Source organism: Trachurus trachurus (genome assembly GCF_905171665.1).
Source record: "Trachurus trachurus genome assembly, chromosome: 6".
Lineage (NCBI taxonomy): Eukaryota > Metazoa > Chordata > Actinopteri > Carangiformes > Carangidae > Trachurus > Trachurus trachurus.
Window position 1 is genome coordinate 2,642,177 of NC_139897.1, and position 18,774 is coordinate 2,660,950.

The window sequence follows — 18,774 nt, forward strand, 5'->3', positions numbered from 1 at the left end:
AATAGTTAAAATAATATTAATAATTAATTAATATCATCAGTATAACAATCTTTAGGCCTTTCTCACCTGACACAATTCTGATTATAAAACATATACACTGTTCATACAGTTTATGTGACTCTGTCTGTCTGTATTGAATGTTTCAATTCCACCAAGATGGACTCCTGTGTATTTACCTGATCCAGAGATTTTCCAGCGACGTCAATTCCATTCACCTCAAGAATCTCATCATTAATTCCCAGCAGCCCCGTGCTCTCTGCTAGTCCGCCACGTACCAGACGAGATATGAACACCCCCGGAACCTACAGGACAGAGGGGAGGTGTTAAACGTTAAACATCTCTCACCAAACCCACCACACAAACAGCACGACACAGCGGTTCCAGTGAATGAAATGAGAGATCTCACCTTCTCCACGCCCTGTGGTGTCACCCTCACGCTCACCCCGTCACGGATGTAGAAGCCCAGTGGCTTGTGGGTGCCGTGCTTGTGCAGTCGTACGCGTCGATGTGTCTCAGGTAAGATGTCAACGTCGATGATGGACGAGATCTGTCTGAAGTTCTGCGGCCGGCCAATCACCATGCCCGATTTCTTTGAGTGGGTGGAGCCTGAGACGCTGGTGCGCAGTCCAGTTAAGCCCAGCCCCTTTTTACGCCTCTGGAGGGAGTTGGTGGCAAAAACTACAGGTTCATCCTCTGAAAGACGACAGAGAAGAACAAGAGGGAAGAGTCCATTAATAAACATGTCATCAATCAATCAATCAATCAATCAATCAATCAATCAATCAATCAATCAATCAATCAATCAATCAATCAATCAATCAATCAATCAATAAATCAATCAATCAATCAATCAATCAATCAATCAACCAACCAACCAACCAATCCGCTACCAATCTATCTATCTATCTATCTATCTATCTATCTATCTATCTATCTATCTATCTATCTATCTATCTATCTATCTATCTATCTATCTATCAAGGGGGGAGTTGTGGGTTCTACAAGTGAAGACCACTTCCGCGTTCAAAAAGGCTGGGACCAGAAGAGACCAGTTCTCCGTTGACCCCCATGTTAAAATAGCTGAATTTTTTTGTAACACAACCGTTTTAGTGTTGTTTAGGCTTCATAAATGGGGGCGTGGTTACGTTGAGTGTCAGGTTCGCAGACAGTTAACGGCTGTTAATTGGTTGCTTCGAGTTCAGTGGGCGGGTTCTCGGCCGGCTAGCTGCCGCACCTCTCCAAATATGGAAAGTAGACTCCCCAAAGTAATGGGTGACGTCACGGGTGCTACATCCATTCTTTTTAGTGTCATAGTTCCTTGTCACTGATGATGTGTGTTGGGTTGTCCACTTGTCTTGGGATGTGTACATCTTTTTCATCCATCACCATACACTCAGTTACAGTAAGACAGAGCCAGAGGGACCTCCTAACTTTCGTCACTTTGGTGCAGTGGTTTAACAGACTGTAGATGACTCCATCACTATCACTAACTCAGAAAATCTCAAATACTTGGGGAACCATTTTAAAAAAAAATCTTAACTTAACCCTCTAGGCGCCAGAGTTTATTTAGGAAAATATTAAGTTTGGATTTCAATATTTCACAAGGCTGTAGCTTGTAAGTGGTGAGAGATAAATCTATGGTGTAAATGAGAAAAATATTCATAAATGACCTATAGTTTGTGATGGGAGTAAATGTACTCATCTAATTTGCATATTGTGACGTCACCGGGTGGCAGCCCCATTGGATTACGTGACTTTCAGTAAAACTTAATTTTGAACATATTTACACAGAAAAAAAAATTATATTGACATCTCATCCACAAAGTAAAGGAACATTGTTCTGATTGGAGTACATTGCGCCAATCAAACTTTTTTTCTCAGATATTTTGCAGAAAAACAAATGACGTCAGGATTGAAGCTGAACGTGTTCGCCATCTGGTGTTACCAAGCAGTAACAATATAGGGCAGTAGATTTAAAGATATGGGCTGTTCATCCAAGAATGCTGCCTGTCGCAATAATGTGACTTTGGTGCCTAGAGGGTTAAGATGTCTGTGCAACTGGCCCCTGGTTCCTATTCCATCTCCTAACAATAGTCAGTGATGGCCCTGTGTTCATACAGTTCTGCCTAACCCACCAGAACAGACAAGAGTTGAAACCTGCAGATATTGTCGTAGAAACACAACCAGAGAAAGTGTCAGTGTCTGTGGGAACCTTCAGCAGAGATGGCCCCTGGCCCCCGGCGGAGGTGTGGGAGAGGTGAAAAGAGAAAGAGGAGTACAGACAGACTGATGAAGGCACACACACACATGCTTCACATATTTCAGCGCAGTAAGACAGGTTTGTCTATATAATCTAATCAAGTGGAACAGGACGTCTGAATATTTTTCTTCTTCTCTGTTTAGAGGAACTTTCATACAGTTCAGTCCAACAATATTATTCTGTGTGTCAGGTTTCATATCAGCACCCATCACTCTGACTGTATTGCAAATATTTATAGTACAGTATTCACATCATTTTTTAATTTCACACTTCTCTTCCCCCACCCCCATCTCTCTGTGTGTGTGAGGCTTCATCAGTGATCAGCTGACAGCAGGAGTTCATCAAGAAGACAAAGAGAAGAGGAAGGGATATTCAATAAAAGGACAAACTAATGAACCGGATCATCACAGTGTCCCACTCACTCCTGCTGTGAGCAAAAACCCACCTCTGGAACTTTTCACATGTTCATTTGATAAAACAGTATCTCTAACTCATCCATTTCTGACAGCCACAATGACCCCTGGCCCTTTAATATTACAATACTACTATTACAGTAATAAGCAGGGGAAGAGTATGTTACAGGTATCATCACTTCATGCCACTGGCCCCTGTCTCCCAGTATGTTTTGCCAAATGGCTCAACAAGTCTACATTTTTTCAAGAGGAACATTTTTACATGGAATTTGTAATCACAAATTCCATGTAAAAATGTTCCTCTTGCTCTCTGACATTTTGAGCCAAAATGATTGGTCAGTAAACACAACATGGAGTTAAAAAAAACAACAACTCTACTAAGAACTAATGTAACTTTCTAAAACTACTACACCTACTGTATGTTATAAGAACAATGATCATCAAGCCTGCCATCTTTGGTTAAAAAAAAAAAAAAAAAAAAAAAGTTATTTTCCTGTGATCCATCCAAAGACAAGGAGGGGGTGGGGTTTATTATGTCATGTCCTGCAGCCTGCCACCAGGGGGCAATTGAGATTTCTAGGCATTGCTAATAGGTGCCTACAGTCTTCAATAAAACTAGTGATTCGAATACAACAAACGAACTGCAATCTAAAAATATTGTGGAAAAAATGAATGATTATAACAATTTAATCGCATTTCTACTGACCAGTAGTAAGAAAGAAAGAAAGAAAGAAAGAAAGAAAGAAAGAAATATCTTGCTATAAATTTTGGGGTAATTTTATTTTATGCTAAATTAGGATTTCTGAACTTCACTTGCACATGCAGATGAAGCGACACATTCTGTGTTTATAAGGACTTTATGTGCAGCAAATTGTGGTTTTGTGTGTATGCATCATTAAAGTATCTGGCCCCTGATTGTCTCTGCAGTCGGGGTAAATGCATGCCCAGGTTAGTAGTATTTGAAAGTGGGTTTTGTAACTTGTCCAATCATTACACTGCAAATCATTCTCCTTTATGTCAGTAACTGATGCATGTAAACAAGTTAAAGCAGATATCAGTGGAATGTTTTTGTTAATATAAGTCCTAAATAGTCCTATTTTCCGTCAGCAATCACTTACATGAAGTATTTCAGCCTAAACACGAGTCTCTCCGTCACTCTGCTCTGCTGTAACCCGAGGAGAAAATTTTCCTTGTGGGATACAAGTGTTATCCAATGAGGAGAGAGAACGGCATGAAGGGCTGTGTGTGCAGCCAAGGGATGCGCGTGAATGTGGTGACGTAGCACGAGGACCAATTGATGCCTGACAAGGGCGGGGGCTGCTAACTCATGGTGCGTTCAAAGAAACTCGTACTTTGTGTTTTTCCTTCCTGTGAAGTCATACCAGTTCGATCTGGTACGAGTTCACGGGTCGGAAGTTACGAGTGGCCGTTATAGGGAACTTTCACAGACAACAGGATGGTAAAAACACGAGCTACGGGTTACCTGGAACGCTACCAAGTCGTAGTTGTGACTTGAAGCTGTAACTTACGGTTTCAAAAGCCTGCCTTGAACGCAGCATTAGCCGAAACGGCCGTGAAGCTGATATCTGCTTTAACACCAATATAAAGACATTATTTTTCTGTCACCCAACCTCAGTGAGTCCCACTGTGTCAGCCTTCACTAACTTCCCTGATTGATCAAGGATTAACATCTGGTAACCTCTGGATTAATCCACACTCTGTGGATTAGGACTAGCAGGGAACCATATGAGTGATGGCTTGTGCTGCGTTTAAGCTCTGCTGCTCTGAACAGATGGATGATAGCAGTCACGACTGAGAGGTTTAAAGGGTTTCTCCAGATGTGACTCAGATGTGATCTATTGATTCTGGCTGTATGTTGTAAAACAATATTTCACTCACGTGGGGTTAAACAGCAGATTTTTTACAGAGTAAACAGGGTTAGAAAAGCCTCGCCCACTAACTGCAGCAGGACTCAAGTGCACCTGGACCTGACTCTGGACCACAGCTCAAAGACTGTCTGAGCCTGATTCTGTCTGCTTTACTCTGTGTGGGTTGTACAAACTTTTCTCCCATTACATGATTGACTGATAGTGATAGGTCTAAAATCAGACAGTTGTGTGAGAGAGAAACTTCTGGAAGCTCTGTCTGACTAAAGGTTTCTAGGTAAAAGTTTTCCCCTGAATCCTCTTCATCAGGAAAAGTGTGAAGCCATGTCTTACATACAAATGTGTACAAATGGACGGACATGTTCATGGCTGTGACATGTCACTCTTATTATCAGACCATCAAGTGAAGTGTTACCAAATGTACTGACACCCACCAAAGTCACATCCAGCTGCCTCATGATACTCTCTATTACCACCCACAACTCGTGTAGATCCTGGACAAAAGTGTCTATATTTTAGTTTAGTTTAGTTTAATAAGTTTATTTGTATCAGGGACAATGTACAAAACAACATTAGTCTCAAGATGAAGAGATGCCTTGTACCGGATTTAGCTTACTAGCTACTTTCTATCCGTAGTCCCTGGGCAGGTGAATAAGAACAATATAACAAATATAAATATAAAATAAATTGTCAATTTACATAGCGTTCTAAACATCCATACACATGTGCATAATACACCCTCTCACTCATCACAAACACTCAAGACATATTTCATATCAGAAAGAAACATACGGTTATTAAAATACTTTGCACTTTGCCAAGGTTAAAAATTATTTAGGCTCATGATTAAAGCAGAAGTAAGCGGAATGTTTGTGTTAATATAAGTCTTAAATAGTTCTATCTTCCGACAGCAATCACTTCTATAGAGTGTTTGGTCTGAAACACGGGTCTGTCAGTCACTCTGCTCTGCTGTAAGCCGAGGAGAAAACTTTCCTTGTATCCTACAACCTTTATCCAATGAGGAGAGAGAACGGCATAAAGGGGCGGTCCTCTCTGTGTGTGCAGCCAAGGGATGCACGTGAATGTGGTGACGTAGGGACGAGGGCGGGGGCTGCTAACTCCATCGACTGACAAGAAGTTAGCCAAAACCACCGGATCGCTTACTTCTGCTTGAATGCTGACATGACTGATTTCTTAGGATCCATTGTTTGACTTGCCGGGAAAAAACATTGAAGTCTGTACAAAGTTTCAGGTTAGTTGGAAGATTGTTCCATGATTTGACAGATTTAAGGCTGAGCTACGCTAAGTAATTCAGCTTCATTTACAGACTACATATTCAACATAACAACACCTTATGATAGTGTCTATGATTATGAGCTCCAGAAACAAATCCAGTGAGAGGCACTGAGTTAATTAGTTAAGAGTCAAACAACACTTGAAAGTTAAAGCTCCAGTGGAAGAGATGAGAACAGGAACCACGAGGGTCGAGTTATCAATCTCTCCGTTGATCTACGGGAGCACAGATCTACATCTGTCTCTTGTTTTCTCGTGTTGCCATGGGCTCCGAGCCAAACAGACCTGCATTGTCAGCCTGTGCAAACCATTTGAATAAAGTAGTGTCAGCTGATGGAAAACACCTGTTGTGATGTCAGTGAGCTGTCTGCTGCCTCCTGTGAGGCGGTGTTGGTCAAACAGTGTTCACTGTTCTGGGGCTGGACAGAGAGGCGAGGCACGTTCTCATATTTTGCACACAGGAAATAAAAATGTCAGTGGCAATAGTCACATGTGCAATCACAGAAAGGAAGATATGTGTTTTACATGCAGCCTCCACTTGTGGTTAAAGGAAGTTAAAGGAAAGATTGTTTTGTCCAAAAATGTACCTTCTTACATCCTACATGTTAAATAAATATATACTCAGTGATTAAAATAATCCAGACAAACTCTGCTGTGGTGAGTTGTGAGGAGGCCTTCACTGTTTGACCTCATGGCCAAGAGGCAGCTGAACAGGTGGCTATGACAAACATGGCCTCATACCATCACATCATCCTTGGGCTGATAAGAATGTTTATCTATTGTATACATGCTACTAAAACAGACAGTGAGCAATGCTGTGTTATCATCACCTATCACCTATTTCAGTCATCATGTCTTTGATGCTTCGTTCTGATGTTTGTCTGCTTGCTTGCACAACGCTATCAAACATACCCCATAACAAAAGATGACGCACTACGAGCGGTAAGTATTAGACACAGTGAACCCTCCCCGTCTCCTCAGTGGGTGTAGCCATGACTGCTCGTCCATGGCAAAACAAAACAACAAAACAATACAGCAGTAGATGCTGTGTTAAAGGGATAGTTCAACATTTTGGCAAATTGGCCCATTGCCATAATCGCTATAGTCTTAGCAGTAGGTTTGTTACCTTTATTTGTCAGTGCAAGCTATTTTTAGAACGGTGGAGCAGAGCCGTGAGCTGCTCAGAGCTATACACGGCATGGGATTTCTTGGTTTCCCTCATCAAACTCATCAAATACACAATCCAACAACTCCAACACGCTCTGGTGGACAAGTTGTGACCTGCACATTCACCACGCTATGAGATAATAATGGAACGTTACGAAACGGAGGTTTATTTTCGAGGTAAATACAGAGACTGCTTGCTGAAAAACTGTCCCTGAAGGCAACGTGCATCAGCGGTTTTGCATGAATTTACCTCTAAAACAGCTCCGTCTCATAACGTTCTGTCTCATCTCATAGCGTGGTGAATGTGCAGGTCACAACAGCGTTTTGGAGTTGTTGGATTGAGTATTTGATGAATTTGATGAGGGAAACCAAGAAATTCCATGAGCCTCCGTAGCCGTTCTAAAAATAGCTTGCACTGACAATTAAAGGTAACAAACCTACTGCTAAAACTATAGGGATTATGGCAATGGGCCAATTTGCCAAAATGTTGAACTATCCCTTTAACACCTGATTTCTATCAGCTAGCATGTCATATGTAATTTTTCTTGTTGGTATTATTAATAGTGTTATTAGTCGTTTTTGTTCTGGCTCTATGCAGGATGTAAGAACTAAGTTTGCACATATGTTCCACATGAGGAGACTGGACAGGCTGGTTAAAAAGTTGGGAGTGTTATTGCCAGGAACGTCTCCAGGTTAATACACCCTCTGCCACGCAGACAGAGAGAACTGCCCACACACATTATTCTGTTGAAGCAGCAAGAGAGTAAACACTGTGAAAGCTGCTTCTTCTCTGCTGGAGACAAATACCTGACCTGCTGCTCCGTAAGCAGCATTCCTTCACTGTCACACAGGCTGCTTCACATATCCACCAACGCAGAGCAACATCAGTGGCAAAACATACTAATGCACACAAACAAACACACACACACACACAAACAGACACACACACACACACACACACACCGTGTCTACGTAGAAAGTGTGTGTGTTTCCTGACAAGGCAGACAGGACAGAGACAGGACCTCACCGGAAAGAGCCAGACTGAAGCCTGAAGGCACAGACATGCTAAGCCCCCTGTAAACACACACACACACACACTGCAGATTGATAGAAAGATATTATGGGCTTTCTCCCTCCCTAGAATATGAGACCATTCTTGTCCTTTAATGCAGTGATACACCCAAAATCTGATCAGCATTATAATCCATGTAAATCCACAGACTGCCCTGTTCCTAAACGTCTGGCTTCGCCATGACAACAAAGACATCATCTGCAAACTGCATTTAACAGCTGTTGAAAAACCCTGTTTGACAAATACATATGATGTGATGTAACTGTATGTAGCTTCATTGTATTGTAGGGAATGTAATTAAAAGTGAAGTATTAAAATATATATGACATCTTATCAATAGAACAAGAAAGAAAAAAAGAAAGAAAGCTAAGATAGGTAAGGTATCATGACAAGATGTGTTGAATAAGTGTGGTAGTATTATGACATGTATCTTACTCATATAATAATTCCACACATGTCATTGTAATATAATAATTTAATATAAATAATGAGTGACAGGTATTTTCATATTCATATGCATCGTTGTTGGAGATCATCTACAATGAGGAACTTCCTATTCTCTGACAGATAATGTAAAGGCGACAGAGTACATGACATAACTGCAGTATGACTGTATGTAGTTTATTGTTTCAGACCTTTCAGAGGGAGAAAATGTTCATTCTTGCTGCTCCTTGTGTTTTGAAGGTTAACAGGTTATTAACATATGAAATGTGTGGTTATTAGCATAGCATGGATCTTCATAGAAAGTTCCCCTTCAGTTAGCTGGTTGGCTGAAAACAAATGAGCAGCATGTTTTGCTGAAAACTCTCTCTCTATTACATCTTTACATAAAGACACATCAACTCCAATAAAAGGAGAGGTGTTTCACCTTCCCCCTCCAATACAATATTCAAATGAAACCTAAAATTACTGTCTAGTGGTTGTTCCCTCTGTCAACCGGCCAAATTACAGGAAGAGATCACAGTCTCTTCCTCATGAGTTACAGTGTTGAATTACATGCTGTGATGTCACAGTGAAGTTGACCTTTGACCTTTAGGGTCACATCCTTATTGACATGTGTTACACTGTGTCATATTTTGTCTATGAGTTTTTGAGTTATGGTCATAAAGGTCTTACTGTGACCTTGACCTTTGACCTTTGTCCACCAAAATCAAATAAGGTCCTTTTTGAATGTTTGGGCCAGATGTAATGAAGTCCTCTTTGGAGGCTTTTGATATATCGTATAATTATGCAATGATTTTCTCAAATTCTGCAGCAGGTCTCTCATCTGTAGTTTCCATTGGGCCTTGCCACTCAGCTGCCCCATTACCCATCAGCCATCAGGTCTAAGGAGCAGGTGTTCAGCTCCACTCTGACTCCAGCAGCATCTGTTCTCCTCCTGACTCTGAGCCTTTACTGACAAGAGTGTCTTAATGTTATGTTGTGAGTGAACAAGATAGAGAAGTTAAAGAGCTGGAGAACAAGCTGCTCTCAGTCAGTCTGAGGGAGGGAGCTACTTACACACTGACTTAGTGTCTGACCAAGACAATAAAACACAAACTAGTAATCATCATTCATAAAACATGATGTGGACAATGTTACTGTGTCTCTCTGAAATGCACAAGCTGCTATAAGATGCGTGTGTGTGTGTAAGTGTGTGTAACAGTGACCTCACTCTGCAGTGCCCACCATCTGGAGCCCAAGGGGCCGCCATATGGCAGTTGAGTGCAGGTCCAGAATAAGCCTGTTTACAGTGGAGAGACAGACATGGGACAAAGAGCCACTGCATGCTGTGAGGGCGTGGCAGTAACCCACACCACCTACTGCACTGCACTGGGAGCAGCTGAGTGTGTAGAGGCTGCCATCAGGGTCAGCACCTCCAAGTCTGAGGCTGTGGTCCTCCGCATGTCTCTACAGAGAGTCTGCTGATTACTGAATTGTTAGATTTCTTTATTTCCAAATTACTTCTACACACTAAAAAATGTTGGGTTATCTCTGTAACCCAATTTCTGAGTTATTGGTGTTGAGTAAAATTTTTGGGTTATTTTTCCAGAGTGTAACCCATTTTCAGGGTTATAGGGCTATGAATGTAACCCAATTCCTGGGTTGTTCAATTAATTGGGTTATTTTTCAGTGAGTAACCCATTTGCTGGGTTAAGGGTTGGGCAATTCTGTGTGTCTCCGCCCGCCACCACAGCTACCTGTGAATATATTGGGTCGAGCAAGCGCTTTATACACGACCCAATAGTTGGGTTAAAAATAACCCATCGTTGCAGTTAGCATAACCCAACTCTTGGGTTAAATATTCAACCCAAAAGTTGGGTCAAAAAAGAATAACCCAACCTGTTGGGTTCAAATTAACCCAAAAAGGGGTTTGTCTTTATTTGAACCAGCAGTTGGGTTAAAATTGGGTTATTTCTTAACCCAACTGTTTTTAGTGTGTAGTGTTATGTCTTCACATGCAGCTGCTACAGTGGTTAAAGTTGAATTATCACTTCAGATTCAGCTCAGACAGAGACCAGTGTAGTTGGAGGTGCCAGTTTTATGTAATGCTGCTGCTGTGATGTGACGATGACATCAACAGGTCTCCCAGCACACGTGGACAATCTCTAGATGAGAAGCTCTCTCTCTACTTTAACATGAGAGCCAAAATGGAAATCAACACGTTCTGCAGCTGCCACACTCACATGCTCACTCACGTGTTCCTGGCCTTAAACGTTTTATTTACCGAACACCTCCGTTTATTTATTGTATTTAGCAGCTAATTGTTCCCGTGGGGTTAGTAATGAACTGAAATATCATTTCTCTGATGTGTGTCTCACACTTCCTCTTCTACATCTCCTCCTCTCTGGTGTTTCTCCAGTCAGAGCGGGGAACATATGCTGCTGTGCCAAAGCTCCACACACAACATTACCATTATGTCACCACCAGTGCCACTGCATCAGTTCATTAGCTGAGTTAGTGTGGTGGCAGCGTTTCAGGACAGAAGGCACAAGATGTGAAAACCTCTCTGTCCAGCTCTGATTCTCTCCATCTTCCTCTCCGCCTCCCTCCATCCCTGTATCTCGCTGCCTGTGTATTAAATATTTGATTCCCTGCTCCTATCTTCATGTTGTACACAGATATTTTCAGCCATCCATAGTCGGCTCGCCACAGAAATCTCAGTCAGACGGGCTGGGGAAGCTTAATATAAATACATTTCTAGACACATTTACAGACACAAGCATGTCAGCAGCCGCGGCAGAATAAACTCTGTTCATTTGGGTATGTCTCTGTGTGTGTGTTATGTGTTATTTCTGGAAAGTCATTTCTATGGCACCCTCTGGCAGGAAGAAGATAAACCCAACCCTCATCTTCATCCCTCTCTGCCTGCTCTCTTTCAATCTCTCTTTCTTCATTTCTTCATTTCCCTCTCTCTCTCTCTCTCTCTCTCTCTCTCTCTCTCTCTCTTTCACACACACACACACACACACACACACACACACACACACACACACACACACACACACACACACACACACACACACACACACACACACACACACACACACACACACACACACACCAGGCTCTGGCATAAAGATATGTCAGCTTCTCTTTTAACTGTATCACAAAGCTTATACTCTGAACCTGGATGCAGAGCTACAGTAATCTGCCATTGGCTGAGCTGCTGGTGGCAGAAGACTTGATAAAAAATACTCACCAACTACATCACTGTGCTATTATTTCATGTCATTTAATGCAGTAACCGTATTAGTTTGGAGACTGAAAATTCATCTTCAGATTTTCAGATGTAGGCTTATCATGATGTCAGTCACCTCACTCTAACTATAATCTTCACTACCACCAACCTCAGTAGTTTTACAACTGTAACCTGTACAAACCAACTTTCACCCCTCAGTAAAATACTACAACTACCACTGCAAGTTCTTACCACAGCTACTGGTTGCAGTAGTCGAGTTGTAAAAAAAAATTCAGGGGGGATGGTCAATTTTTTTCACTTTAGAAAAAATTGGAAGGGGGGGGGGTAATTCATGTAAATTCGATATCAAAACAAAACACTGAAAATAAGACTTCTTAATCCTCTCAAATCAAATCAAGCCAAGTTTATTTGAATTTTTTTATTTGTGCCCTCAGATTTTATTATTTCTTTTATTCAACTCTCTAATGATGAAATAATTAGGGCTGTCAATCTATTAAAATATTTAATCCCGATTAATCTCATGAATGTCATACTTAAAGCAGATATCAGTGGAATGTTTTTGTTAATATAAGTCCTAAATAGTCCTATTTTCCGTCAGCAATCACTTACATGAAGTATTTCAGCCTAAACACGAGTCTCTCCGTCACTCTGCTCTGCTGTAACCCGAGGAGAAAATTTTCCTTGTTATCCAATGAGGAGAGAGAACGGCATGAAGGGCTGTGTGTGCAGCCAAGGGATGCGCGTGAATGTGGTGACGTAGCACGAGGACCAATTGATGCCTGACAAGGGCGGGGGCTGCTAACTCATGGTGCGTTCAAAGAAACTCGTACTTTGTGTTTTTCCTTCCTGTGAAGTCATACCAGTTCGATCTGGTACGAGTTCACGGGTCGGAAGTTACGAGTGGCCGTTATAGGGAACTTTCACAGACAACAGGATGGTAAAAACACGAGCTACGGGTTACCTGGAACGCTACCAAGTCGTAGTTGTGACTTGAAGCTGTAACTTACGGTTTCAAAAGCCTGCCTTGAACGCAGCATTAGCCGAAACGGCCGTGAAGCTGATATCTGCTTTAACTCGCGATTAATCGCAAATTAATCGCACATTTTTATCTATTATAGCCTAAATGTCCCTTGAATGATCATTTTAATACTTTTATCAACATGGAAAAGTGGATAGGCTTGATTTGTGCAAATGTTTTTTAATGACATCAACTATCAATAGATAAAAAGAAATTGACGCCGTTAAAATTGATTTGACAGCCTATAATTACAAGTTATATGTCCAACATTTAATGTAACAAGGGGAGGGATGGAGAGGGGGGATGGCATTTTTTCAGGGGGGATGATTTTGATCATTTTTATTTCAGGGGGGATGCCACCCCCCCTCATCCCCCCTCAACTCGACTACTGACTGGTTGAGGGTACCAGTGAAGTTCTGCAGGTTGTTACCACGGCTACCACTGTAGTTCTGAAGGTTGAGGGTACCAGTGTAGTTCTGCAGGTTGTTACCACGGCTACCACTGTAGTTCTGAAGGTTGAGGGTACCAGTGAAGTTATGCAGGTTGTTACCACGGCTACCACTGTAGTTCTGAAGGTTGAGGGTACCAGTGTAGTTCTGCAGGTTGTTACCACGGCTACCACTGTAGTTCTGAAGGTTGAGGGTACCAGTGAAGTTATGCAGGTTGTTACCACGGCTACCACTGTAGTTCTGAAGGTTGAGGGTACCAGTGAAGTTATGCAGGTTGTTACCACGGCTACCACTGTAGTTCTGAAGGTTGAGGGTACCAGTGTAGTTCTTCAGGTTGTTACCACGGCTACCACTGTAGTTCTGAAGGTTGAGGGTACCAGTGTAGTTCTGCAGGTTGTTACCATGGCTACCACTGTAGCTACTGCTAGGCTATCACCACGACTACTACTGTTCTGCAGGTTGTTACCATAGTTTCCACTGTAGTTCTGCAGGTTATTATGGTGCGTTCCAGGCAACCCGTAACTCGTGTTTTTCCGACGTGTTCCTATGGTTACCCGTTGGAACGTAGAGTCAAACTCGTAACTTCCCACCTGTGAACTCGTACTAGATCGATGTACTGGATCTAGTACGAGCATTCTTATCAACTAAGAATGCTTTCAAAGGTCAAACCGTTTTTATCGTTTTTAGACTTTGAGAAAGTTGTTCACGCTTTTATTACCTCAAGACTGGACTATTGCAATGGTTTATATCTGGGTGTTAGTCAGTCCTCACCCTCCCGCCTACAGCTGGTCCAAAATGCTGCAGCCAGACTTTTGACTGGTACACGTAAATTTGACCATATAACCCCAGTCCTTGCATCGCTGCACTGGCTCCCAGTTCATTTTAGAGTTGATTTTAAGATCTTGATGTTTGTTTTTAAAGCTCTTAATGGGCTCAGCCCTTTTTTATCTGACTGACCTGTTAAAGCCCTATGTCCCCTCCCGGTCCCTCACAAACCGACTGCTCCTGGAGGTCCCTCAGACCAGACTCAGGGGCAGAGGGGACCGTGCGTTTTCTGTTGCTGGCCCCAAACTTTGGAACTCCCTCTCTCCTCACGTGAAACAAGCCCCTAGCCTAGCTGTTTTTAAAACACGTCTTAAAACGCACTTTTACTCCTTGGCTTTTAACACAGTCTGAAATCCAAATATTTTAGCAACTATGGTCTTATTATTTATTTGTTTTGCTGTTTTTATCTGTTGTGCTTTTTTACTGAATGTTGATTTTGTTCACTTTTTTCTGTGTAAAGCACTTTGGTCAACTTGGTTGTTTTTAAATGTGCTCTATAAATAAATTGGATTTGGATTTGGATACTCCCAGTTCTCGTAACTTGCCTGGAACACCACAAAGTCGTAACTGGTGACTTGAAGTCGTGACTTATGGGTTCAAAAGCCTGGAACGCACCATAACACAGCTAGTCGGCTACCACTGTAGCTCTGTTACCTGTAATTATTCATCACTGTATGTTTTTGTCAGGTTCAAAAAGTCTTAATCCAGTATTCACACTGCTTTTAGCCTCAAACTTTATGAATCTCTCACACCCACACAAAGTATTCAGTGGTGCAGGTGGCTGCAGTGTGCGTATATTTATTTAGTGTTTTTTTGAACATCCTGTCTTAGAAACAGTTGTGATGACATGAGATGTTTTGTATTATTTTTTTAATATCTTTAGTGATGCTAAGAGAGGACACCAGTGACTTTAAATCCACTGACTTCTGCAGTCAGCTTTCTGTCATCTTGTTGTTGTTCTGAGGTTCTAATGGGTGTGTCAGGGTGGAGCTACACTTATTGAACTGTCGGCCTCTGATCCAACCTTCACTAAGAGCTGTGTCAAAGGGAGAGAGACACTGACAGCATCACCATGGCAACCAGCTTCATTCAGCTGATGGACATGCTCGTTAACAACCTCTTTGATATTGGTGATGTTTACAAACACAACCAGTCTCTCTCTCTCTCTCTCTCTCTCTCTCTCTCTCTCTCTCTCTCTCTCTCTCTCTCTCTCTCTCTCTCTCTCAGACCGGCACAAACACACCACACACACACACAACACACACACACACACACACACACACACACACACACACACACACACACACACACACACACACACAGATGTGAGGCAGTGAGTGGAGCTGATATGATTGATGAAGTCTCTTAGTATAAGATAATCCACTTAGTGGCAAATGGCACACAACACCAGATGGGCCTCTATCACTCTCCCTCTCTCTCATTCTCTCTCTCTTCCTCTCCCAATCAGAGCAGGGTGATTTCACGCCGCCCCGTCATGTCGTGTGGAAACAGGAGTGAACGAGGTGAGACACAAACAATACGGCAACACGAGACGGAGCTACGATAAATCACGACAGCCACATGGACAAAAACACAGTGACGCTAAACAGAACTGCCAAAGATGCAATAGAACACATGATAAAATGGAGAGCTGTCCTGCCCACAATAAAAGATGCAGGAAGTGCAACAAGATGGGCCATTTTGAAGTTGTATGCAAAACCAGAATGCTAAAAGAAGTCAGGACAGAGGCTGTGGTGGATTCGGAGGATGATTCATTTTTCATTGGAGGACTTTTCCTGGGAACTGTAACCGAGTCAATGCCAACTGTCATAGAGGAACCGGACTCAGACACAGATTGGGATGTCGAGCTGATGGTGAATGGCAATCCAGTTGATTTTAAAATTGATACTGGTGCTGACACAACTGTTATGACAGAAGAGACATTCAGTGGGTTACGACGGAGGCCCAGACTGATCACCTCCAGGCCGACAGTCTACAGCCCGGGAGGGAAAGTTGTGTGTGTGGGGAAATTCCTCGCCACTACCCTGTACAAGGAAAAAAAATATCAGCACTGGATCACAGTCATTAAAGGACAATATACAAGTAACTTACTGGGCAAGTCTGTGGCAAAGCAAATGGGACTGGTTACAAGAGTCAACGAAATCAACAGCAGCCTACTAGGAGATGTGTTTGGAGAAATAGGATTACTGAACTGTGAGCCTGTTAAAATAGAACTGACAAATGATGCAGAGCCATACAGTGTAAACACTCCACGCAGAGTCCCCTTTCCACTTCTCCCAAGAGTCGAAAAAGAGTTAAAGCGCATGCTCAACCTGGGGATCATAGAGGAGGTCACCGAACCCACAGATTGGTGTGCACCGATGGTGCCTGCTCCAAAGCGCAACAAGGACGAGGTCAGAGTGTGCGTGGATTTAAAGAGGCTGAACAAGGGAGTAAAGCGGGAGCGTTACATTCTGCCCACACTGGATGATATAACGCCCAAGCTAGCCGGAGCCAAGGTTTTCTCCACCCTAGATGCCTCGAGTGGGTTCTGGCAGATCCCATTGGACCCCAGCTGCCAGAAATTAACCACCTTCATAACTCCCATGGGCAGGTTTTGCTTCAAACGCTTGCCGTTCGGGATTACATCAGCGCCCGAGATTTTCCAGCGGCTGATGAGCACGCTGCTCAAGGGCCTGGAGGGGACTGTCGTCGTGATGGACGACATCCTTGTCTACGGGTCTAATAAGGATGAACACGACCACCGCCTGGATGCGGTGCTACGCACAATCAAAGCTTCAGGCCTCAAGCTAAACAGGGCAAAGTGCCATTTCAGACAGACTGAAATACAGTTCTTTGGGCACATAATCAGCGCTGACGGGGTGAAGCCGGATAACAGCAAAGTGGAGGCCATCACCAAACTGCCCAGCCCTACAAATGTGGAGCAACTTCGTCAGGTGCTAGGACTGATAAACTATGTGGGCAAATTCCTTCCTGGCCTGTCCACCATGCTGCACCCGCTCACGAGTCTACTCAGAAAAGAGACTGCATGGGTCTGGGGTGAGCCTCAAGAGCAAGCATTCAACAAAGCGAAAGCTACGCTAGTAGCAGCACCAGCCTTATGCTACTACGACGCAGGCCGGCCAACCGTGGTCAGCGCAGACGCCAGCAGCTACGGCCTGGGCGCTGCCCTGTTGCAGGACCACGAGGGAGAGCTGCGCGCCGTCGCCTTCTGTTCTCGCACTCTCTCAGATGCGGAAAGAAGATATTCCCAGATCGAGAAAGAGTGCTTGGCGTCTGTGTGGGCCTGTGAGCGCTTCGCCCGTTACATCCAGGGAATGGGCAGAGTCCGTCTTCAAACAGACCATAAGCCTCTGGTGCCATTAATTAACACATACGACCTGGACTAGGGATGTGCACGGGTACCCGAGTACCCGGGTACCCGAGTAGGCAATCTGCTACTCGGTTATGAATTTATTATCCGGTTAACCTAGGATTAAAAAAAAACGGCACGTTAGAGCGCAGTCTAGTGTCGGATCAAACTACATTATCATGCCATGGTTCGGCTTTTTGTAGTGTTAAACAGTTTCGGATCAAGCAACGTGATTTTCTGCTGTGTAAAAGCGTTTTTGGATCGAGCCTCGGACTTTCAAACCTTTTACAATAATCTGTGGTGATTCCCTCGGCGTAAACCGTCGGGAGGGAGACGACAGGTGTCATCAAGTCTGTTAGAAAATCTGCTTTCAGTTTACAAACATTCTGAAACCTTCCCAGTTATTTCCTGAAACGATGCGAGGCAGAGAGGACCGAAGGCACCAACATGTAGTGTGGACTAATAAATAAGCACCGCTTAAAAAAAAAAAGTTTTCTCCTCCTCCTCCGAGGCAGCCGCGGCATAAATGCGCTGCGCTCAGAGCGCATGCAGCGCCTTTATTCCCCGGCATAAAGATGCACATCTGCCCCATATGTGCATCTTAAACTCCATCTCTACTCTTATTATCCACCTGATATTTAGTCTGACGACGCTGTGTGTCAGTAATGCGGACTGTCTGACGGACAGAGCGCATTTATGCACCGGCTGCGCTCTGTCCATCAGATATGACGTAATTTTTTTTTTATTTTTAATTTTTTTTTATTACAGTAATCGGTTACCCGGGTAACACCAGGTTAGGTTACTCGATTAGGAAATTATTTGAAATGCCCATCCCTAACCTGGACAAGACCCCACTGAGGTGTCAGAGACTGCTCATGCGCCTAATGCGGTTCGATGTCATTGCGGAGCACGTCCCAGGTAAACAGCTGGCAGTGGCTGACGCACTCTCGAGGCAACCCCTGGATGGAGATCACAAGTCAGACACTGACAGTCAGGTCAGAGCATATGTGAACACTATGGTGGCTAGCAAGCCAATCAAGTCACCTAAGCTGGAGGAAATCCGCAGAGCCACACAGAGTGATGCTGAGCTTCAAAAAGTGATCACCTTCATCAGAAAAGCGTGGCCACAGAGAATGACAGAGTTCTCACCCCTGCGAGGATTTCACACAGCCAGAGCTCACCTTTCGGAATCAGATGGTCTAGTACTGTATCATGATCGCATTGTAATCCCCACAGCACTCAGATCCGATGTTCTAAACCAGCTGCACGAAGGACACCAGGGACTAACCAAGTGCCGCGAGCGAGCCAGGTTAACAGTCTGGTGGCCCAGCATTGG

At 43.3% G+C, this 18,774-nt stretch overlaps 1 protein-coding gene across 1 annotated transcript in view; it reads right to left on the reverse strand.

The window, feature by feature from the left end:
• pard6a (par-6 family cell polarity regulator alpha) overlaps positions 1 to 18,774 on the reverse strand; it is a gene marked incomplete at both ends in the record, with an annotated part of 35,552 nt that overhangs the window by 2,139 nt on the left and 14,639 nt on the right. The window contains 2 exons of the mRNA XM_083973811.1: positions 177 to 302; positions 407 to 693. Of these exons, the coding sequence (XP_083829937.1) occupies positions 177 to 302; positions 407 to 693 (413 nt within the window). The remainder of the gene's footprint in view (positions 1 to 176; positions 303 to 406; positions 694 to 18,774) is intronic.